The 21,630-nt window shown below is 40.9% G+C and overlaps 3 protein-coding genes and 1 long non-coding RNA gene across 5 annotated transcripts in view; 3 read left to right on the top strand and 1 right to left on the bottom strand.

Annotated features, from left to right (window-relative positions):
* Window positions 1-246: 246 nt before the first annotated feature.
* prkg1l (protein kinase cGMP-dependent 1, like) lies at window positions 247-8,866 on the bottom strand. Its single transcript, XM_071482573.1, has 20 exons — window positions 8,324-8,866; window positions 7,268-7,460; window positions 7,025-7,148; window positions 6,645-6,811; window positions 6,000-6,113; window positions 4,323-4,428; window positions 3,985-4,048; window positions 3,658-3,735; window positions 3,398-3,489; window positions 3,141-3,206; window positions 2,948-3,025; window positions 2,756-2,852; window positions 2,522-2,661; window positions 2,327-2,416; window positions 1,970-2,111; window positions 1,709-1,872; window positions 1,486-1,608; window positions 1,105-1,167; window positions 943-1,009; window positions 247-816 (listed from the first exon to the last, which is right to left on the bottom strand). Exons 2-20 carry the CDS (start codon window positions 7,455-7,457, stop codon window positions 733-735), a joined length of 2,049 nt encoding a protein of 682 aa, XP_071338674.1. The 5' UTR covers window positions 7,458-7,460; window positions 8,324-8,866; the 3' UTR covers window positions 247-732.
* A 566-nt stretch (window positions 8,867-9,432) lies between these two features.
* Window positions 9,433-13,216, top strand: ubl4a (ubiquitin like 4A). The gene is made up of 4 exons (XM_071482566.1): window positions 9,433-9,641; window positions 10,909-11,014; window positions 11,142-11,353; window positions 12,578-13,216. The coding sequence occupies exons 1-4, from the start codon at window positions 9,594-9,596 to the stop codon at window positions 12,683-12,685; spliced, it is 474 nt and encodes a 157-aa protein (XP_071338667.1). The 5' UTR covers window positions 9,433-9,593; the 3' UTR covers window positions 12,686-13,216.
* A 53-nt stretch (window positions 13,217-13,269) lies between these two features.
* LOC139623914 (dynamin-1-like protein) lies at window positions 13,270-20,988 on the top strand. 2 transcript variants are annotated; one of them, XM_071482564.1, is made up of 18 exons: window positions 13,270-13,593; window positions 14,170-14,296; window positions 14,543-14,684; window positions 14,983-15,021; window positions 15,249-15,295; window positions 15,396-15,467; window positions 15,561-15,647; window positions 15,824-15,986; window positions 16,530-16,650; window positions 16,821-17,159; window positions 17,582-17,702; window positions 17,835-17,990; window positions 18,099-18,188; window positions 18,293-18,391; window positions 18,590-18,706; window positions 18,795-18,904; window positions 19,032-19,191; window positions 19,325-20,988. In XM_071482564.1, exons 2-18 carry the CDS (start codon window positions 14,195-14,197, stop codon window positions 19,379-19,381), a joined length of 2,022 nt encoding a protein of 673 aa, XP_071338665.1. In that variant the 5' UTR covers window positions 13,270-13,593; window positions 14,170-14,194; the 3' UTR covers window positions 19,382-20,988. The 2 variants fall into 2 exon arrangements, with proteins under 2 accessions (XP_071338665.1, XP_071338666.1); XM_071482565.1 differs by lacking the exon at window positions 14,983-15,021 and having other exon boundaries at window positions 13,272-13,593.
* Window positions 14,171-21,630, top strand: part of LOC139623916 (uncharacterized) — a 70,544-nt gene continuing 63,084 nt past the window's right edge. Inside the window, exon 1 of the long non-coding RNA XR_011691608.1 lies at window positions 14,171-14,181. This is a non-coding gene — a long non-coding RNA (uncharacterized lncRNA). The remainder of the gene's footprint in view (window positions 14,182-21,630) is intronic.

The following is a 21,630-nucleotide window of genomic DNA, read 5'->3' as shown; positions in this document are numbered from 1 at the left end:
TTGGATTTTTTTTTTTAGCTAAAAGGTAAAACAATTATGAAGCATCTTCATCAAGCCACACTATGCATCATATGAACATTACGCCACTTATAACAACTCTAGTTTCACTTCCTATTTTCCTCCTTATCCAATATTGTCAGCACATCACTCAAGTCATTCTACTCTGTTCTTCTCAATAAGCCGAATTACATTTTTTTTAAAAGCTATTTAGCTCAGTCACTTTACTTTGAAGGTACAGTCACACAACTTCCTGTATTTATTTTTCACCCTTGTCTGTAGCTTGATGCTTTTCTGCGAGACTCTGACGTCACTTCTTAATCATATGCATGCATTTGGGGGAGAGATCAAATAATGACACAATAATAGCACAGCCCCAAAGAAGTGACAGTCACGGTGAGGCCGCAGTTTGAGGAGGAAAGCAAAGACACTTTGATGCAGCTTATTTGTTTATTAAGTTACATCCATCTGCAGTGACATTACTTAACTCCCTATTATAAATCTATAGAGGTTCTACATCAAAAACAGTCTCAGCTCAACACAGTAGGCAGCGTGGTTCATTTATCAAACAGTATGCAGTTACTGATACAGTGGAAAATATTTCTTGTGTGAAAATATAATTGATTCTTGATGGCAGTAAGACCGAGAGCAGTGAATTATTTATGAGGACTAAACCTGAAAGTGATGAAGTATTGTCTGACAGGCTTTTTTCCCCCCAGCTCACAGTTGATAGCTTCAGATATCGTCCCAGTTTGTGCACAGCTCCACTGAGTCTTCGGTGTAATTACCATATGCGCTGCTGTCCAAAGGATGCTTAACCTGAAAGACAGTGTAACAGGAAAAAAATGTAGAACATCTTCTCATTATCACAAAAAAAAAAAAAAATTATAGCCTAATAACAATAATAATAATAATGAGCCAAACTCAAACAACAAAGTGTCCTACTTTGGGAATAACTGGTGGGTTTAATGTTCTTTTACAAAGTCCGTCCCAGTTGAATCCTTCAAACCATCTGAATGAAAACAGAGTATCACAACCTGTAAAACCATGTTTTTCAGTACACAGGGTTCAGTGTGTTTCTCCAGTGTAATAAATCTGTCGCCTTACTTGTGCTTCTGGATGTCCTTGGCCCCATTTCTCAGACTGCCCAGTCTCTCTGAGGGATTGCTCCTTGGTGATGTGGACAGTGAAAGAGAACACACAAATAAATAAACTATGAATTAATAATCAGATTCTGTCATTCAAAAGGTGGTGTCACTGCACAGGTCATGTCCAATACACCCGCAGCATTTCTTAATTTGCTCCTATATCTTTCTGTGTGTTGGGATTGGAAGAGATGAAATATATATTATATCTAATATATCACACAAAGGTGTATGACTGGAGAATGTTTTTTATCTCTGAAGAAGATATAAAATAACTAGAAAAGTGTCATTAACTTTCACATAATAATAATTCAAGATGTCTAGTGGGTCATATTTACAACACCTGCACAATTTCTTTATGAAGCTGGAGGCACATTTGCTGATGTTTTTTGGGAAGTCGATCTGATCAATGCCACAAATGGTTGCAGTGAGAATCTTGAGCGGGTCAGAGCCGCTGAATGGGAGCCTGGGGAGGAAAACACAGACCATATCATTATCACTTTAATCTGCAAGTCAAGAAATGAGCCTAAAAGTTCTGCTGGGCTGCACAGAACTATTAAACTTACCCAGCGCTCAGTAGTTCAAACACAAAAACGCCCAGTGACCAGAAGTCTGTAGAAATACTGTGGCCTTTATTCAAGATGATCTCAGGTGCCATATAGCCCAGTGTACCGCAGAATGTCCAGGTTTTCTTACCCACCTCAACCTTCTTTAGACATCTGGAGCCAATCTACAAAAAGCACATATCAGCACATTTACAATTACATTTGGTAAAATTAAATAGAACAATCAAATGCAAATTCAAGCTTGTGACCAATCATAAATACCAGTTTGGCATAACCATGTTCATCCAGAACAACATTTTCAGGCTTGACATCTCTGTAGATGACACCTTGACAGTGAAGAAAGGTCAGTGCCTCAACAACACAAGCAGTGTAGAACCTTGTGCTGCATTCGTCCAAACACCCTCTGAAACAGTATGAGAGGTGCTGATTTAAACATCAGAGAGAACAAAACAAATGTATGATGCAAACAGATGTGAAACATCAGATGCTGGTCAGTCTTAAAACTGAACTATGATGAAAGCTGGGCTCAAAACATTGTGGTAGGACTATAAATATTTTATCAGTATGATGACAAAAAGTGCCTTGAATCTTAATTTCCTTTAGTACAAAAACACCTACTTATCTTTAAGTAGACTGCATAAATCCCCACCAAGACAAGCCTCTGTCAAAATATACAAGCACGCAGGGTCTCTAAAGGTTTTATGTAGCCTGTGAACATTAAAAATACAGAAACATGTCAAAGGTCCTTTTTAATCATTAAAATATTATGTAATCAAACCAGTCCTAATAAGATAACCGTGGAAGAAAGGACACCTGACTATGAATGGACAATAAGCCTCCATTAGGATGCGCCCCTCTCTCAGAACATGTTCTCGCTGACCATTGTTGAGGATCAGCTTCCTCTTGAGGACCCTCATGGCGAAAAGACATTTGATGTTGCTCTTTAGTTGTACCTGACAGAGGTGAAAATCAATAGATTACATTACAGAAACATGGAATCTCAAGTAGGCCACAGCAGAGGAATCACAGGGTAATATCAACCCCTACCAGGTCTACGTGACCAAACTCCCCAACTGCCAGAGTGCAAATAATGTGGAAATCACTTAAGGTGGAAGATGAAAGAGCAGCGCAATCCTTGTCCGACCTGCTCACAAGGAAAAAGACAGGGTGAGATTATATATTTCTACAGGTACAAATAACAAAAACTCTTGTAGAAATTTGTATCGTAAAGCTCCTCACAGGACTTCGGATTCATGGCTTTGCTGCACCTCATGGCTGCTGTCAAATACAAACCCATCAACGATGTCTTTGAAAGTCCTGAAACACAGAGGCATGTGAATATTCTCCAAATCTCTGAATAAGCACAACAGAGCAACAGAAATAGTTACATTTTGTTTGCCATTAATCTTATCAACACAAAAGATCCACTTACTGTCTGTTTATTACCAAGCATGTAACGGCTGCAGCAGCAACCACATTCACAGTCCGAACGTCCTCCCTAAAGACAGTCAAGAAAGTATCATGGGAAAATCATATGGTCATCAACGCAGAGCAAAAAACTTAAAAAGAAAATAAAATCTTTGACGAATGTCACTTTCTACCATCAAGTGCTGTTTTGATAAAAAGCTGCTGAAAACTATGCATCATTCTCTTTACAGCAGCTTCTGAAAGTTACTGCCATCCTCTCACCCCCACAGAGCTTTTTCTCCAAACCAGTGTCTCTCAGTGAGCTTAGAGAGGACTATCTCTTCATGTCCTGGCTTCTTTTCTGTCACTTTAACCTGGCAAATCCAAAAGAGAAGTATTGAAAAAGAGGGAATAGAGAGCAATGTAGGAAAGCAAAATTAATTATTGCAATCATTAAGCAATTTCATGTCACCCACATTCTAATCTTTTATTCTGAAAGCCTTGTTTCATCTCTGCAGGAAGCAAAGAGCATACACCTTTACCTGGCCTTTGCTAATGATATAGAAGGTGTCTCCTGTGGCCCCTTGTCGAATGATGTAGTCTCCTTCGCTGTAGTGTGTCTATGGAAAACAAAGGACAGATAGAGGAGCAAACAGTGGTAGAGGACGAAAAGAGAGAGGGAAAAAAAGAACCAGCTCTCTTACAGGCATAGAGGTGAAAATAGAAAATGCAGAGAGACCGCCTGTAAACAACCGTGTTTACATGCGTTTCCTCTGTCTGCAAACATAATCTAGTGGCAGGTTTCTGTTTGAAGGATGAGTGATGTTTACACAAAACTGTGCTTCAGATTTTAAGAATTTAATCTGTACCTCCTCCATGAGATCAGACATTTTCATGATGGCATCCTCTGGCAGTGACTGCAGGAAGGGAACACTGCAGACACACAGGTACAAAGAAGAGAAAGGTTCAGGTATCACCTATGATGACAGATTTGCAATGGATTGGATTTCATTTTTACATTACACTAGAATATGTCATGTGAATGTTGATATTGCACGTGCCATTAAGGCAATGCTAATGCTGCCGAAATGCAGCATCATGGTAACTTGCGAACAACATGACCCTGGTTGTGATGAAGGCATTAGAATACAAAGCAGCTTTCTGGGCCCGTTCCATGTCAAATCAAGTGTATCGGTCTAACGTTCACCTGCTAAGAAGCTCCATTGAATGAGAAAGGCTGTTGAGACCACTCTGCATAAGTATGGTCTGGTAGCTCTTGCTGTCAATAACCCACAGCTTGCTGTCCGTTTGTGCTGCCGATCAAAAGAGAGAGACAGAGAAAGTGACAAAGGTTGTGTCAGTGACACTGGAGCTCAGGTGGAGGTAAAACCAAGAAGCAGGTATTGAAACAGCTCTAAGTGACATGTGTAGTGAGTGTGATGGATGTGGATGTACAACGCAGGTTCATCAGCTACAGCCTGGAGAGCAGACAGTAAGAGGTCGGAACTGTATTAGAAATGCTTCCCGGGTAAAATGAAAAGAAGTGTGAGTGCTTAGTTTCCTTACAAAAGACTTTTAATATAAATCTAATCTGGTTTCCTTAGCTGTAATTACCCTCTTTCTCTATAACAGAGCTTGAAAAAGTTATTATAAATTAATAATGACCCATATTGATTGGTTCACTGAGGCTTCCTGCAAACGGAAGTAAATGTCCTCTAGACAGTCTAATTAGATCCACCATCTGATAATATGGTGCAGCCTTCATATCTTAGTTCCCCTTTTTGGATATGCCCCATCGGTTTTCACTTGAGCACTTCATGACACACTTCATGACACACAATTCATCACCATAGCTTTTTATGTGCTCCTGAATCCGGGGAGAGTATTTTTAAAAACTGTAATTCTAGTCACAAAGAAGGATTTGTTGACATTTTCTTTAGTATATTTAGTAGACGTCCATGACCTGATGATGCCACCCTGTTTTCACCTGCACCTTTATCACTGTCACAGTGAAAGAGACCACAAGAAAAGGAAAAGCCTTAGTGGTGGTCTCAGATGGCAACAATGGGAAAAAAAAAAAAAAAAAAGTAATTTCAGGTCAGGAAGGAGATAAACACAGTGGGTCCTGAACATAGCCAAAGGAAAGGGCTGAAATGGATATGGAACAAAAGACAACAGACAGCCGACATGAGCTGAGTGTTGTGTGAGATATAGTGTAGAACAGTGCATTGAAAAGGCCGGCTGCTTGCAAGAAAAAGAAAGCAGCAATGAGATGAGATGCTTTGAGATCAAACAAGGCAAATAGACAGATTTTTCAATTTAAACTGATTCTGGCTGTTTCCACAGCTTATTCATTTGTGAAACCAGGTCAGATGCATGTGGTGATGGCTGTGAAAGTTTTCCCACAGGACTCTGTGATCAGATGCTGGAAGGAAATGATAGTATACTTTCTATTTTCTAAGGAATATCACAAATTGGTACACCAGAAATGAATACTTGACAGGTTATGAACCAACCGTGAGAAGATTGAACACAATCTCTGAAAATGTTATTCATAAATGTTTGTGAAAATTCAGTTTATGCATGCTGGATTTCAGGGAGATGTGGCAGTCAGACAGAAAATGTTTTAAATTCCCCACATCTCTGAGAAAACCGTTTGAAGCTGTGGTGTTGTCTAAGATTTCAAAAGGTCTTTGATTTTAAATTCAACAGACGTCTTCTGTCGAAGACCACTGCCAGAAATCTGCCTGCTTGTGACAGTCTCTTAAACAAGAATTTTTTATATGCCCACCAAATCAAAATAAATCACAGTTTGTTTTGGTGTGACAGTTATATATATATATATATATATATAAACCAAGAAGCCAGTACAATGCTTTGATACCTGAGACAGAGTAGGTGTGGGTGCAGTTGTAGAGGAGAGCCAGCTCTCCAAACATGTCCTCTGGCTCAATTTGAAGTAGCTTCTGTCCATCTTTTGTCACCTCCAGCCTCCCCTCTATTAATGAACACACAGTCAGTGAAGAAATATAGCACGTACAATACACAGAAGTGTTATGTACATGTGTTTTTGTGTCAGAAAATTAAGAGGGACTGTCAAAAACTATTTACGTCATCCAAATAGGGGGCAGCCGCCCTGTGTTAGCTGTCACATTACAAATGCAACCAAGATTCCTGAGGACAATCGAGCACTGATGAACTCTGCAACCAAAGAAAAGCGGAACCTTTTTTTCTCCTGTCTCCTCAGGCTTAAGTTGACATTTCAACACAAAACATCAATGTAGGTCACTTGTTATTCCCCCTAGTGCCTCCTCTTTTCTTGCTCAAGCATGCAATTGTCACATCATTGTGCTTGAAAGCAGTGTCAGATTATCTAATCGAATTGTCTGCCAGCAGTAGGAAAACAGAAAAATATGATAAAATCTATCAATTTATCTGACCGCCCTTAAGCACCTGTCATCTCAAGGAAGCTTTAATAAATATCCTCTCAAGTATGATTAATGTTAGCAGTAAGAGGGAAATGATTTACCTTCTAAAACATAAGCCTGAGCCCCACTGGTCCCCTCCTGAATGACATAACAGCCTTGATTGATGGTGGTGGGATACATACAGGCTATGATGGCTCTGATTTCTCCTTCGTTGTGGTACTTCAACAATTCGTTTTTCAAAAACGCTGCCTTAATCAACCTCTGAGACCTGAGGGCATGAAGGTAGGATAAGGATGCAACATTTAAGGGCAAGTTATCCAAGGCCTTGAATGCAATGTCAAAAGCTACAGTGATTGAAAAAGATTGGAAATATTTATTGATTCAGAGTCATGTAGAAAGCAGTTGGGGGACGCCTGAGCATTTCAGACTGATTTTTTCAGTTATATCTGGTGGGAGCTGCAGGAACACTGTGTGCTCTTACTCATGGCTTTTGTCACAGCTTCTTTGTGAAACCATGGCGAGAGTCACCGGGTCCAGACTGAAGGGCTCAGAAATGACTGTCCTCCTTTTGGCTCTCTGCTTGTCTTCAAATTCAGCTGAGCAAGCTACAGGACAAAATAAACCACACACACACACACACACAATAAGTCAACATGTTAGCTCAGGTTTACGGCTTGTGCTCTAAACTCTAAAACACGACATATAAAAGTAGCATGTTCTGTACCTGCACCGACTGCCGAGGGTCCTGGTAGGGAGACAGTGGCTCTGTAGCGATCCAGTTCTTCCTGTAGTCTCCGAATTAGTTCATCTTTTGTATCCAACTCCAGCTCTAACTCATCAATTAATGTGTCCCTCTGGCGAAGCTCCTCGATCTTTAGTTGCAGGGCAAATTGTAGGTCCCGAAGTGTGCCCATTACCTGAAAATACCAGTTGTCAAAAAACAGCTGGTATTTTCTCTTTCCACACACAAACATGCACATGGCATACAATACTGTACGTAGAGAGAGTGGGTCCAACAAGTTTTCTGTCTTATTTTGCCTTTTTTTTGCACTGAGTTTCCTTTTGCAAGTACAATCTCAGATGACTCAGGGATTGACAGCTCTTCAGTAACTAATGTGCATCTTTACCTGTTATTACTTTTTGCTTATTACTTGGATTAATTCAGCAGCATACACAGGGGAGTATGCTGTATGCTGCTGTATGTTGATAGATAGATAGATAGATAGATAGATAGATAGATAGATAGATAGATGCTCAAGTCAAATTCAATGACACAGCTTCGCTTCCCATGCAATAAAAAAGAAGATTATAACCTTCCTTTGCACTATGAGCTTGCAGTCCTTGCAGCGCTTGATTTGATTTCCAAGGTTAGCATACATGTGAAAATGCATTATAGTAAAAGTACTTGTGCAGTCACTGTATTTGCCTCTTGGTCTTTCTCTCCCACATCTTAATGGAAAAAAAAAATCAAGGACACTTGACACATTTACGAGAAAATGAAGGACAAGAAAGTAGAAGAGCTGTGGTAATAAAAGAGATACAACTCTGATTAAAAAAAAAGGTCACTGCAAATTCAGTATTGAATCCCAACAGAAATCAAATATAGATGTTTTCATTTTGGGTCGCAGGCGCGATAGTCGCCCTGATAGTCTTTGTAGCCTGATACATGGATGAATTGGTCAAATCTAACAACAGCGTGTTGTATCATGTATCTGTGTTTACAAACAGTGCATTGTATAAAGCCGTGCTCTACTTCACATCACACACACAGATCACTTACCACATGTAGACTGTAGGGCGTTGTGGAAGTCTTCCTCACTTGTCCTGAATAGGTTTGCTGCTGTGTGAAAGCAGACAGCCCACAGGTGCAGCTCTCACCTCCCTCCCCGGTAGAAGATGCGCCTCTCTCGCTCGGGGCTGACCGGGGCTAGGCGCAGACAGCAGGCAATCACATGACCGAGACAGTGGAGACTATCCGGGAGGGTGTAATGAGGAAACGCATGGACTGGATCCCAACTGGGTCAGAGGGTCTTCAGAGTATTTCCGAGCCCTGGGGAAATAGGTGGGTCTGAGCGGTGAACATTAATCATTTTGCTCCTGAGTGTCAAGTCCATGTGGAAGACATGAACGGCTGTGTGCACCGATCAGACAGCAAAGTGGCCTATCCTGATTAACAGCTGTAGCCTGAATTGTCAGTAACCAACACTGTCAGGGTTATGTGTATTTAATGAAAACGCACCTAACAGCAAGATAATGTACAACTTGTGTTAGGACAACAATGATGGTGTTTCCAGATTAAAATATTGTGAGACTAATTGTGATTATAGTTAGTGATTTTAATTTGGATTGCAAGCTCTAGTCACAGTGGCTGATTATTTCAAAATAAATGTATTTACATTCATTATTATTATTATTATTTTTTTTTTTTTTCATTTACATTCATTATTGAATAAAGGAAGGGAAAATTAAGCTACATGCTCATGTAGCTCAGAAATGTCCATGTCATGTTCAACATGACACATACTCACAGAACAGAGACATAATTAGAGAAACAGCCAAAGTCAAATTCAGTTATGCCTATAAACTGTGTAGCACCAAATAAAAAATTAAATGCAACTTAGAATTTGTAATAATAATAATAATAATAATAATAATAATAATAATGATAATTATACTGATAACTACATGTGTTTTAAATGTTAAATGGCCCTTATCACTTCTAGATTCATCAACCTTTTTCCTTATGAGATTTAATTATGGTCAGACTATTCCTAGTCCAACAAGAACAATTATTTGCCAAGTCTTTCTTTATTTGGGTGGAGGGTCGTCCTCAGTGGCCATACCACACTCCGGCCAGTAGGTGGGAGTAGTTCCCCCCCGGAGCCGCAGCAGGCTGCCTGCAGCCGCCAGGGAGGAAGATGGGCCGTTGACAAGAGAGGAGCCCCTGTGGTTATCTTGAGCTGGCAAAGTAACGTTACTTGGGGAGAGTTTGTCGTTAAACCCTAAACGTATTGTTGTAAGGTTGTGTTTTGTACGGGGCTTTGTCGAAAATGATCCTTACCGTGAAACCGCTTCAAGGAAAAGAATGCAGTGTACAGGTAAGTTAAGCACCACGGAGCTGCTAACTGCTAAATATTAGCTCCCTGCCGCTAGCTTAATTCGCAACATTAGCCTTTAGAGGGAGCCTAGCTGGTTAGCGGTGATCAGACACATGCTGCTGTACCTTCAGTAAAGCATCCCCTCATGTGGTGCTTGAATCTAAATTATTATTATTATTATTATTATAAAACGGAAACCTGTGAAATTAGGTTGTTAAACTCCACACTGTGTGGCTTAAATTGAGATTTTGTACATACACATCGCCGTTTAGGTATGAATTGATGTCTGTTGGGCACGATACCTGTAACGGTGTCAGACCTTTTCCGGTCCTTTCTCTCCTCTAACATGGGTTACCACTTATATTGAGTGGGAGCTCTGTAAAACCTTATTTTGTTGTACTTATACGCAAGAGAAGACACTTGCCGAATGCGTCTGTAAAACAGCGTTTTTAGGGAAAAGGTTTTGGTTATTCTACCACACCAGTATTACATATTATCTTAACTATAAGTTACTAGCATTATTTGTTCTACCCTCAACAGTCTGTGACGTTATTTACATACTGTTGGCTAGTCCCAGCCCCAGTTTGTGCCTCTCATGTTTTGATGTGATAACATTTCTGTAATAGGCACAAAATGGGGCCATAACAGGTCACATATGCGTAGAAGCACTTGTCCCCTGAGTAAAGGAGCTGTGTGTGTGTGAACTTAATCAGCATAGCATTTGAGTGTGGACCACTAGTTTCAAATCGTCTGAGGTTTGTGTGTGCTTATTTTTATAAAGAACACTACTGATGTTGAGCACATTGGATGCGGATAAAATGGGGAAGTATTCCTGAAACTAGACAAAATTTTATCTTCGGTGGAAGACAAGTTTGTCGAAAAGCTTATTTTAAAATGTGTCAGTGATTAGGATAATGCTGTGGTCCTCCTAGCGCTGCTCTGAAAGTAAAACTGTACCTGCCCACACTTAAACTTGGCATTAGTGGTACTTCTGCATATCTCCGGTGTTTATAGGATAAATACTACCACTGCAAGCCACCAGTGGTTTATTTTTCATATGAAGAATTTACCAAAGTAGAGGTGCATTTGTCGTGTGTGTTTGAGAGAGAGAGAGAGAATGAATTCCTCATTAATCGTTGGTTTTATGCAAAGGTAATGCAAAATAAGATTTTCAGATTGGCTCCAGTTAAACTGAAAAGAGAGACTGCCAGTTATATTTTGATCATGTACAGTGACTACATTATCATGTTGTCTGTTGATCTTTCAGGTGACTGAAGATGAAAAAGTCTCCACAGTGAAGGAACTTGTGTCTGAACGTCTCAACATACCAGCAAACCAGCAGCGGTTGCTCTATAAAGGGAAAGCGCTTGCAGGTAGTTTTGCCAACAAATATTTCATAACCTCTGTACATTACTGTAATTGCTTGATCCATCAACCTATTTTCTACATGACTCACATGTTAAAATGTTTGATAATTGCATACTATATTGCTTTCCTCAGATGAACACAGACTGAGTGATTACTCCATTGGGCCAGAGGCTAAATTGAATCTGGTAATCCGTCCATTGGGGGAGCGGACTGGAGCTTCGGGAACAGCTGCCAGCAGCACTAGCAGCAGCACACACGGAGGAGTGTGGCAGACTGTATCCACTATACTTGCTAGACACTTTAGTCCAGCAGATGCAGCAAAGGTCCATGAACAGCTTATTAAGGTATTTAAATGCAACTTCTTTGCTGCATCATTTAATATGATCAAAGCTAAATTTGTGCTTGTCCATTTTGAAATGTGGATATGTACACTTGCTGCAGCAACTAGTGGAGGCTGGAGACTAAAAATATTTATGACTAATGCATCAAATGCAGCTTTAAAGGGCTTAGATCCATTTATGAATGATTAATGGATGTGAGGGCAAGATAACAATTTGCAATGTATTGGAAATTTGAGAATATTAATATTTTACAATATTTTCCAGGTTATCTCTGATTTTTTTTCCCCTCTTGTTCTGACACCTCAATTTCAGTCATAATATATCACAACAGACAAACAAGGACAGTTTCATCCAAACACAGACAAAACGTGCAGTCTTATACAACAGAAACAGAAAGTAACATAAATAAAGCAAGACTTTTACTCTGCTCCACAGACGGATCAGTGTTGAGGATGAACTGCATTTATTTGGCCTGAAGATGTTATAAAAGCCTTTTTTTTGTCTCAATGTTTTAAGGATTTTTCCGTCAGTTTTAAGCTCCCTGTATCCCACAGCCCAATGTATGGTGGCCGTTTGTTGAAGAGAGTGTTCAGGCAAGCCTCATCATGTCATAAAAATAGGAATCAGCATGTGATAATGTCATTTTTACCACATATTTCAGTTGAGGGGGTGATGTGTCACTGGACTAGAACAGAAGAAGAACACAATTTATAGAACCCTGCAAGGTGTAAATAAGGAAAGCTGCCAGCCAACATAAAATTGGCCAATGTGCAAAAACATTTTATGGACCCTGTGACGTTATGTGGACATCTTCCATCGACGGTTGTCCGTCATGTATTGAAACAAAACCCCACAACTCGTACTGTTTTCCACCAAGTTGCTTTGAGCCTCACGTTAATGCATCGACCGTTCGTTCTCTGTGAGACGAGAACTTCTCATTTTGGAAGAAGGCGCAGGCAAAGGGATCCAGCTCCTAGAGTAGAACTTGACAGATTGGTTAATGTGACTGTGCTGTGCGCGGTTTACATTGCCTCAAATTCTTGAAATACTTTGTGTGAAATTACCAGATTTTGCTTCAGGTCTGCATTACTCTAGACAAAAAAAACTGAAGATTTAAGACATTCAAGCGGGTAATCCGTGCTCTCTAACGTGACATACTTAAAATACATTCAGTGGAATATTTTTGCAACCTTTTGTTTCTCAATATTTTTTTTTGTTTTCTTCAAGGACTATGAACGTTCACTTCGACAGCTTAGTCTGGATGACATTGAGCGCTTAGCGGGAAGACTCCTTCACCCAGACGGCGAGGGCATGGACACCTCATACATGGACTAAGAAGAAGCTGGAAGTTGCTTTTTGTGATTGTCTTTCAAGAGGTGCTCAGTGTTCTAGATGCATACAGTGTTTAGAGTGTGAGGCATGGAAAATGCAGTGTGTGCCTAATCAACGGCTGAGTGACCACAGATAACACTGACTGTCTCAGCAATAGGGCTTTCTTATCCACGACCAAAGGACTTGGATAAGAAAACTTTGCCACTTTGAATTGTCCTCGTCATTGATGTTACAGTCATGACACAAGACCTGATCACATAATATTTGTATACAAAAGAATCCATTTATGCTGTTTGTTTCACATGATCTCTGGCTGCTACAACTCCCAGGGGACACTAACTTCTACTGGAGGGTATTTATTAGTAATGTCTGTGTTGGATGATGATGATGACTGGGCGTTTTCTGTAAATCATCCGTGTGAAGGTAATGCATTGTTTTATCCCATAAATAACTGATTGTCATTGTATGATTTGTAAATATGTTTATATATACAGACATTAAAACACAGGGAAAAAAATTGCGTTTCATCTTGTGATTATAATTTAAAAGGAAGCTTTTAAAAGGGTTTACGTTTACTTCAGGCAGCATAAAAAGTTGAAGTGGTAAGATAGGAAAAATGTAAAGGGGTGTTGGTTTCAAGAGGGACTTCACAAGGCGGGACCAAACGGTGCCTCGTTTACATGGCGACCAATCAGCTGACAGGAACATCCGTGATTCATATTTTACGACCAATCAAATTGGCGGAGAGTACGCTGGGTACCGCCTCCATGGTAAACTGACGGTTATCTCTTGCTGCTAATTTCGTATCGCAATTCGCGTAAAATGCGATGTTTTTGACGCTCGCCTGTTTTTCTACACAGTATGAAAGACGAACACACTGGATAAGGAGGGATATTTTGAGCTGAACATTGGTAAGGTCACATAGGAGCTTCGGTTGCTATATCCGCTAAGATAGCGTTACCACAAAGCTAGCACATCTCTCACTTCCTGCATCCACCAACTAGCTTCTGCCAGCTAACATTATCTGATAATACCGAGCCTCTTGGCCTATGCTGCTACATCATTTGTTGCCATGTAACTTTGACGGTAGGCCAGTGCTTTGACTGATTTGATGGCCAACCTAGCCAAACTTGAAATCCTACTTCCTAGCGTATGAGGACTAGTGACAGTGGTGGTCTAACAGCTGATGCTTAGGCGTTACACCCCTCTCATCAGGACCACTTTTCCCTTTGGCGAAGTAATCATGTCTTCTTAGGGGAGTAACTTTAGCTTATTTATTTTTATATTGCCATTTAGAGACAGACTCTTATGCCTTCGTTGGAGTACAGTGCAGCAAACTTCCCTCACATTAGGATTTGGGAAACAACATTGTTTTTGCTGGCTTTACTTCTATAGAGTTGTTCTAATTTCATTGTGGCTTAACATCATCTGATTTACTCTGTTGTACTTTCTCTTTGTCCATTCATGTTTGTTGTGTGTCAACTCAGTAAGTGTACCCAGTTCATTGGAGGGATGGAAACTCTGATCCCCACCATCAACCGGCTGCAGGAGGTCTTTCTCACAGTGGGTGCAGAGATCATACAGCTGCCTCAAATAGTCGTAGTTGGATCTCAGGTCAGCCAAAAACAGAAACACACACACAATGAAAAGCCTTGTTATAAATTTAACCCATATATGTAACTCTTTCTTTAACTTCATTGCTTTTACTAAAACTGTAAGGTCTCTGATTTGAGTTCTTTTAATTTCATCAGAAATTGAGGATGTATTGTTAATGTGTCTGCAATGCTCACAACACAGAAAGTTACTGTATCAGTTCTGATGGAAACATCACTGAATTGGTTTCATTGTGTGCTACAACAGAGCAGTGGGAAGAGCTCTGTGTTGGAGAGCCTGGTTGGACGGGATTTCTTGCCTCGGGGATCAGGAATAGTCACAAGACGACCCCTGGTGTTGCAGCTTGTTAATGTTGCCCCTCTGCAGGAGAGACTGAGGAACGAGAATGGTACCCAAATATGAATGTGTATTGTTATTTCTGTCAGAGTGAAGTTGCTTTAAATATCCTTTCAAAAACACACTCAAGTTTTATAAATTCTGATCTGCAGAATATCAGCAGGTTAAAGTGTAGCAGCAGGTTTGTTAGTTCTGTCTAGGCATGGAGTTCGCTTGCACTTGTTGGTGTTTAGCACCTAGGCATGGCACTTTCACTCACTGTTTGAACTGCTAGCTGCTCCTTGTAGAGCCTTGGGCTGTCTTTGCTAACATGCAGTCTTTCTTCCTTCTCTTCTTTACTACTTTTTCAGGAAATGGGGTAAAACAAAATGCCCAAAACAGCTACCCAGGTCTCTGTATATTTGGTCTGCATGGACTTAACTTTGTTTAGCCTTATCATTTCTTTTGTGAACTCTCTCAAACATTTTGTTTGTTCTGATCTTCATCTGTTCAGCATGATATAAGTTCATTTGTAATCTTTTGAATTCATTTTAGTTCCAAACCCTAAATTTAATGGTATTCTACATTTTGAATGCAACACCATAAAATTAATTTAAACTTCTCTTTGTTTGTGCAGGTGTCAAAGCTGAAGAATGGGGTACATTCCTGCACTGCAAGAACCAGGTACATTTTTCTAAGATATTTAAATTAGGTGCTTACTGCCTTTGTCCTGTATTATGTGCAGTGTTTAGTTGATGCATCATTTTCTCACCTTATTTGACAGATCTTCACAGATTTTCAGGAAATCCGTCGGGAAATTGAAGCAGAGACTGAACGCAGTTCAGGCGACAACAAGGTGAGAAGGAAGCGTTGGTATAAAATTAGTGATGCCTCAATTTTAGCTTTGCACTGCATTCATGAATTTCTTTCCTCCTTTCACACCCTCCAGGGAATCAGTCCTGAGCCCATGTATTTAAAGATTTTCTCCCCAAAAGTCCTTAATCTCACTCTGGTTGATTTACCTGGAATTACTAAGGTAAATTCAGCCACTTGACTTGGATGTTAATTTTGTTTCATGTGTGCAAACAAAGTGACACTAGATGATGATTAATGCTGATTGCATTGCATATCTGTAATCATCACAGATCCACAGAAGCACTACATCTGTGCTGTACTGACTGTAACATCAGCTGCTTATTGTTCTTGTCGCAGGTTCCTGTTGGGGACCAGCCAGAGGACATTGAGGATCAAGTGCAAGAGATGATCTTGTCGTTCATCTCCAATCCAAACTCCCTCATCCTCGCAGTGTCCCCTGCCAATTCTGACTTGGCCACCTCTGATGCACTGAAATTGGCACGTGAGGTTGATCCAGATGGTAGGACATTTTGTACACAGGCTCTCCTTCTCCTTAGATTTCATTTTCATTTTCTCTCCTCTCCAATGGTGTGTATTACATAACATGCTTCAAGTTGAAGTGCATTTTGAATTATTAAATGTGCAGGAAGAACACATTACACATTAATTTCAGGTCATTGGACTTGTCAGTCTTTACTGTTAACGGCGTCCTGGCAGTTAACAGTTGCTTAGAAAATGAATGTTACTACCATGATGCACTCAGAAGAATGGATTGATCGATAATGAGAATCTGTCTGTAGTAATTATCTGGGAGGTTGGCAGTATGGCCTAGTTATGCCTGTTGTGCACAGTGGATGAATAGTAAGATATTTGTATCTGGGCCCAGATTTTCCTTAGCTGGCCTCAAATCCTCTCCCATCAGCATCTTGTTTCCCGTTTGTCTTCTATTATGTTCTGTAAGATTTCCTACTAGCTTTGTCAAAATAGAGGATGACTAAACTAGGGGTAGTTTGTCTACTGTCCTTAAAAAAATGAATGATCTCATGTTGTGTTTGTTCGTCAGGTCGTCGAACACTACTGGTGGTCAGTAAGCTGGACCTGATGGATGCAGGGACAGATGCTCTGGAGGTCCTTCTGGGTCGAGTCATCCCAGTCAGGCTCGGGATTATCGGGGTGGTTAACAGGTTCGTAACATTAGTAAATCTACTTTTTATGTTTGGTTGTCAAAGCCTTGTTTTCTACCCATTCTACCCATGTGATGTTTTTGGCTGTTATCGTCAGTAGCTTTTTAGTTCCCTTGTTATCCTAAACATCTGACTACACTCACTTTCTCCTTAATTGGTGTTCCTCCTAGGAGCCAGCATGACATCAATACCCAGAAGAGCCTGGAAGACTCAATGAAGGATGAGCAGGCCTTCCTGCAGCGCCACTACCCCTCACTCGCCTCCCGTGCCGGTTCACACTATCTGGCCAAAACTCTCAGCAGACTTCTCATGCACCACATCCGGGACTGCCTGCCAGATCTCAAAACCCGAGTGACTGTGCTGAGTGCCCAGTACCAGGCAAGGCTCAATAGCTATGGGCAGCCGGTAGAGGACCACAGTGCCACCCTGCTGCAGATTGTCACCAAGTTCGCCAGTGATTACTGCAACACCATCGAGGGAACAGCCGGGCACATCCAAACCTCAGAGCTGTGAGTCTGACCTCTCTACAGTAGCAGAAGCTTTATTGAATAGCAAATACTTTTATGACATCAGTAGCCTTTGTTTCACATCGTAATGAGTTGTCTCTAATTTTCTCAGATTGTCGTCTAATTTAGTACTTTTGCTCCACAGCTCAGCATTTTACTTGCAACGGTTCATAATGTATGTCATGAGGGTAATGTCCTTGGGATAATGTAATCGTAAATTAAAGTGGTATCAGCATCTTCTTTTGGCACCTTCATCTCCACAGCTCCCTTACCACAAGGCGATTAATTCATGTAAATATGGGAATATAGGGAGCAAATATTGACGTTTTTTTGTTGACCGTATTTAATTTTAGCACAATTAACATTGCTGACACACAGCACTGAGAAACAACATTGCTGTGACAGCTGAACCATCTCTCCTGCAGCTGTGGAGGTGCTCGGATCTGTTACATATTCCATGAGACCTTTGGACGCACTTTGCAATCCATTGACCCCCTTGGGGGACTGACTGAGCTCGATATCCTCACTGCCATCCGCAATGCTACGGTAAACTTCTCCTCACTTCTATTTGTGTAATTTATTTCATCCAAATTCAGGTCAAGTTCTCTTGTTTATAAGAACAGCAGGTAAATAGTGGAGCTGGTGTGTGTGTGTGTGTGTGTGTGATTTGCCCTGCAGGGTCCACGGCCAGCGCTTTTTGTGCCTGAGGTGTCCTTTGAGTTGCTAGTGAAGCGGCAAATTAAGCGGCTAGAGGAGCCCAGCCTTCGCTGTGTAGAGCTCGTTCATGAAGAGCTGCAGAGGATCATCCAGCACTGCTCCTCCTTCAGCACGCAGGTTAGCCAAGAGCCGGTGATGCACTTTACACATCACTGACTTCTTAAAACAGTACTGCAATAAATATGACAGCACCATATTAAGAACGCATGTCTTTGTGTTTTCAAGGAGCTTCTGCGATTTCCCAAACTGCACGACTCCATTGTGGAAGTAGTGACTGGATTACTGAGGAAGCGCTTGCCAATTACTAATGAAATGGTAATCCACAGCTTGGCTAAGATGATCTTTCATGCTCATTGTAACAACCAACAGCCAAGTCCTATTAACTCTCTGAGGCATTTTCTCCTGCTTTTTTCCTTTAGGTACACAGTTTGATAGCAATAGAGCTCGCCTATGTCAACACAAAGCATCCAGACTTCACAGATGCTGCGCAGGTCTCAGCGTCTGTCAACAGTCAGCAGGTAGTTATTTGTCCCTTACAGCAGGTACTCGCATTTATCATTTATTGTTTTAGGGTAAACAACCAAAGTGTTCTGTGAAGGCTTAACCATTAGGTTTCACATCCAAACATTACAGTTCATTTCATAGCTTGTAGTGGAATTCCAGGCTCAGCCAAGATTGCTTTGACCCTCCGACTTTTATGGATTTCTTGCTGTCAGGCAGAAGCCCTTGATGGAGGGAAGCGCTGGAAGAATGAGAAGGTTGCAGAAGAAAAAGCCCCGCCTGCAGGCTTTGGCAGCCCCAGCAAAGGCCAGGCCATTAACCTCCTCGACACAGTGAGTGGTGGGATTAACAGTAGGACAAAACACTTAGTAGTGAATTCATTGCTGACTATCAACATTTTACTTTGGCTCTCTCTGCCAGGCAGTGCCCGGCTCCCGCAAGCTGAGTGCGAGAGAGCAGAGGGACTGTGAGGTCATCCAGCGCCTCATCAAGTGCTACTTCCTCATTGTCCGCAAAAGCATCCAAGACAGGTTCGACTGGAACAAATCCAGAGCTCCTGGAGGCACTTTCTCTCCCCATTTCCCCTTCTATTTCTACTCTTGAGCTCAGTTGTTGTTATTGTTGCTGATTTTCTAACTCGGGGCTGTCTGTCCGCAGTGTGCCCAAGACAGTGATGCACTTCCTGGTGAACTTTGTGAAAGAGCATCTGCAGAGTGAGCTGGTGGGTCAGCTTTATAAACAGCGACTGCTGCAAGAGCTTCTTATTGAGTCACAGGACACAGCACAGCAGCGGACCGAGGTTGCTCAAATGCTTGAGGTAAAATTGGCCAATGCTTTTGTCCTCTGACTAGGTTCTAAGCATCAAGAACAGCGAGTACTTTCTCTTTTTCTTTTATCTTCTAATTTAAGGCCAAGGATATAACTACCATCTCCTTTTATTTCTTTCTCAGGCACTCAAAAAAGCCAGTAACATCATCTCTGAGATCCGGGAGACTCATCTGTGGTAGCCAGAGGACATGAACAAATTCCCTTGTCATAGGACAGCTTTGAGAGAATGGGAGTGTATGTGAGTTTACAGCACAGAAAGTGTGTGTTTGTGTGTGTGTGTGTGTGTGTGTGTGTGTGTGTGTGTGTGTGTGTGTATGTGTGCGCGCGTTTGTGTGTGTCTACGTGTGTGGCAGTACCACTCTCTTCTCATGGACCAATGACCATAATGAATTTAGATCTGAAACAGTACACCATGGCAGTTGCTTTTCACTGTGAACGTTACGTAGTGATGGAAATTCATTAAACACTCAGGCCGAAAGTGTTATAGCAAAGTTGAAATGTGAACGACGAAGCCGCGAACAAAATCTTTATGCATCGTTTTGTGACAAAATGTTTGTGGGGTCGTACGATTGTTGCTGTAAATGTAAGATGTAAATTATATATGGAGTATTTAAGTTGCTCTCTGGGGTATTTTTTTGGATCTATATGTGTTCACACTGTACAATTCCACTCTTTCCAAAAACTGGGCTTTTTCTGTGCCCCTTCAACAGGTGCTAAATACTATGTTAGATCAGACATGTTCCAACTTTTATATTCTTTATTGGAGCCCTCACCAGACATTGAAATGAAGTGGAAATCCAACTCAGCCAATCCTGACTGCAGTGCAACGCTGAAGACACACTATGGTTATTTTCAGAAATTACAGAATGAATATAGGTTGTTCTTCCAGCTCTGCAGTGAAAATCAATATTAGGTTTGTTTTTCAGTCACATTTACATATCAGCTCATTTACAATGTTACCTGTTTATGTGAGGTTTTTAGGAAACTCTCACATAGAGGTGGATAGCTATAGTATGCAGTGCATCTATACTGTGGTATTGGTGAATTCTTAAATTCTTAAAATGTTTTTTAAGAAATATCAGGAGATAACGTTATAAGGGTAGATCGTATGATTTAAATGTTCTGTAGCTTCTTCTCACTTCCCCAAAAGAATTATACACTGGTTTCCATAAGCTTGTTCCACATTACTGACCCTCTCCAAACATACCGAATAACTGCCCTCAGGAATGAGAGACTCGGTACTCATATACCTGCAGCATGATCTTATTTGCAAACTGTGAACTTAGACCTTAAGTTAGGCAGAGCCATTTCATTGTGTAATATTACTTGTGTAAAATTATTCATCTTTTTCCATCTGCTGTTCCTACCTTAGGTTGATCAGGTAGATTCCTCCCCAAATATATAAATCTCTTTCCTTAGCCAAAATAAATAGTTCTATAAATGAATATATAGAACAGAATATAAATGGCTTTTTTAGGAAGACCTGCTTTAAAGGTACCATCAAACAGTGACTCTGACTTCCTCCGTGTGATCATGCAGCGAACGTGACATCCAGTCAGCCTGTCTCCCTGAAAACCCAGTGCAAGTTTGCATGTGTGTGTTCAGTGTGCATGTGTGGCTGTATGAATGAATGGTTTGTGTATATCTTGGATTATTTAAATGTATATTGTTATCATGTGTCAACTGCCTCTGAGTTCTTGCCTGCCAATAATTGTGATACATGTTTACTGAATGAAGTCTGTTCAGATTTGGAGGGACTCATTAAACCTTAACAAAGGATACTGTATAGAGTCTGTTTGGCTGTTATTGACGAGATACAGTTCTAACAATTAATCATTTTTCATAAGATCTGTTTGTTTGTCTCTCTGAGTAGACAATAGATGTGATTATACTCACTATGCTTCAATTTATTGATCGCAAGTGACTAAAGGAGTGTGTTTGTTCAGGTGCGTCTATCACAGCAGCACCAACAAGATAAAGACATGATGGGTGCCAACACCACACATGTGCTTGCAGTGATGCAAAGCCCAGTCTCCAAACCTCTTGTTTTCTAGATGTTTGACTCTCTGCTGCACCAGCTGCATAGAGTGAAATCTCACTTCAGAGCTATCTTCTCCCATTTAGATGATGGATTATTACCTTTTGATGTTGAGCCAATCCAAGTTAAACCTGAACAGAGGCTGAGAGGTGAGGTGATGGATGAGTTGAATGTGCTAGTATGAATAGAGTGCTGATCATAAATGTTAGATGAGAGTGAGTGAAGGCACCACAGTCCAGGAGAAAGGACTATTAGCGGAACAAGGCAAACATGACAAGTCAAATCAACCCCACTGTTAGTGGTGCTGTACACACAGGAGTCAAACTGCATCTACAGCAGAGAGCAGATGCAGTAAGCACCATGCTCCAAAATGAAAATGAACCACAAGAT

The sequence above is a fragment of the Trachinotus anak genome, unplaced genomic scaffold, assembly GCF_046630095.1.
Source record: "Trachinotus anak isolate AG129_WGS33_773 ecotype Australia unplaced genomic scaffold, CSIRO_AGI_Tana_v1 ptg000008l, whole genome shotgun sequence".
Lineage (NCBI taxonomy): Eukaryota > Metazoa > Chordata > Actinopteri > Carangiformes > Carangidae > Trachinotus > Trachinotus anak.
The sequence above is the reverse complement of the archived record's forward strand: the minus strand, read 5'-3'. Positions and strand labels throughout refer to the sequence as shown.

Coding starts and splice junctions, on each gene's coding strand:
- prkg1l (XM_071482573.1), bottom strand. CDS start 7,457: ATGGGCACACTTCGGGACCTACAATTTGCCCTGCAACTAAAGATCGAG. Junction 7,149..7,267: donor ACCCTCGGCAGTCGGTGCAG/GTACAGAACATG, acceptor TTTGTCCTGTAG/CTTGCTCAGCTGAATTTGAA. Junction 1,010..1,104: donor AAGGACATCCAGAAGCACAA/GTAAGGCGACAG, acceptor GTTTTCATTCAG/ATGGTTTGAAGGATTCAACT.
- ubl4a (XM_071482566.1), top strand. CDS start 9,594: ATGATCCTTACCGTGAAACCGCTTCAAGGAAAAGAATGCAGTGTACAG. Junction 9,642..10,908: donor GAAAAGAATGCAGTGTACAG/GTAAGTTAAGCA, acceptor TTGATCTTTCAG/GTGACTGAAGATGAAAAAGT. Junction 11,015..11,141: donor TAAAGGGAAAGCGCTTGCAG/GTAGTTTTGCCA, acceptor TGCTTTCCTCAG/ATGAACACAGACTGAGTGAT.
- LOC139623914 (XM_071482564.1), top strand. CDS start 14,195: ATGGAAACTCTGATCCCCACCATCAACCGGCTGCAGGAGGTCTTTCTC. Junction 14,685..14,982: donor GAGACTGAGGAACGAGAATG/GTACCCAAATAT, acceptor CTACTTTTTCAG/GAAATGGGGTAAAACAAAAT. Junction 15,648..15,823: donor ATTTACCTGGAATTACTAAG/GTAAATTCAGCC, acceptor TTCTTGTCGCAG/GTTCCTGTTGGGGACCAGCC.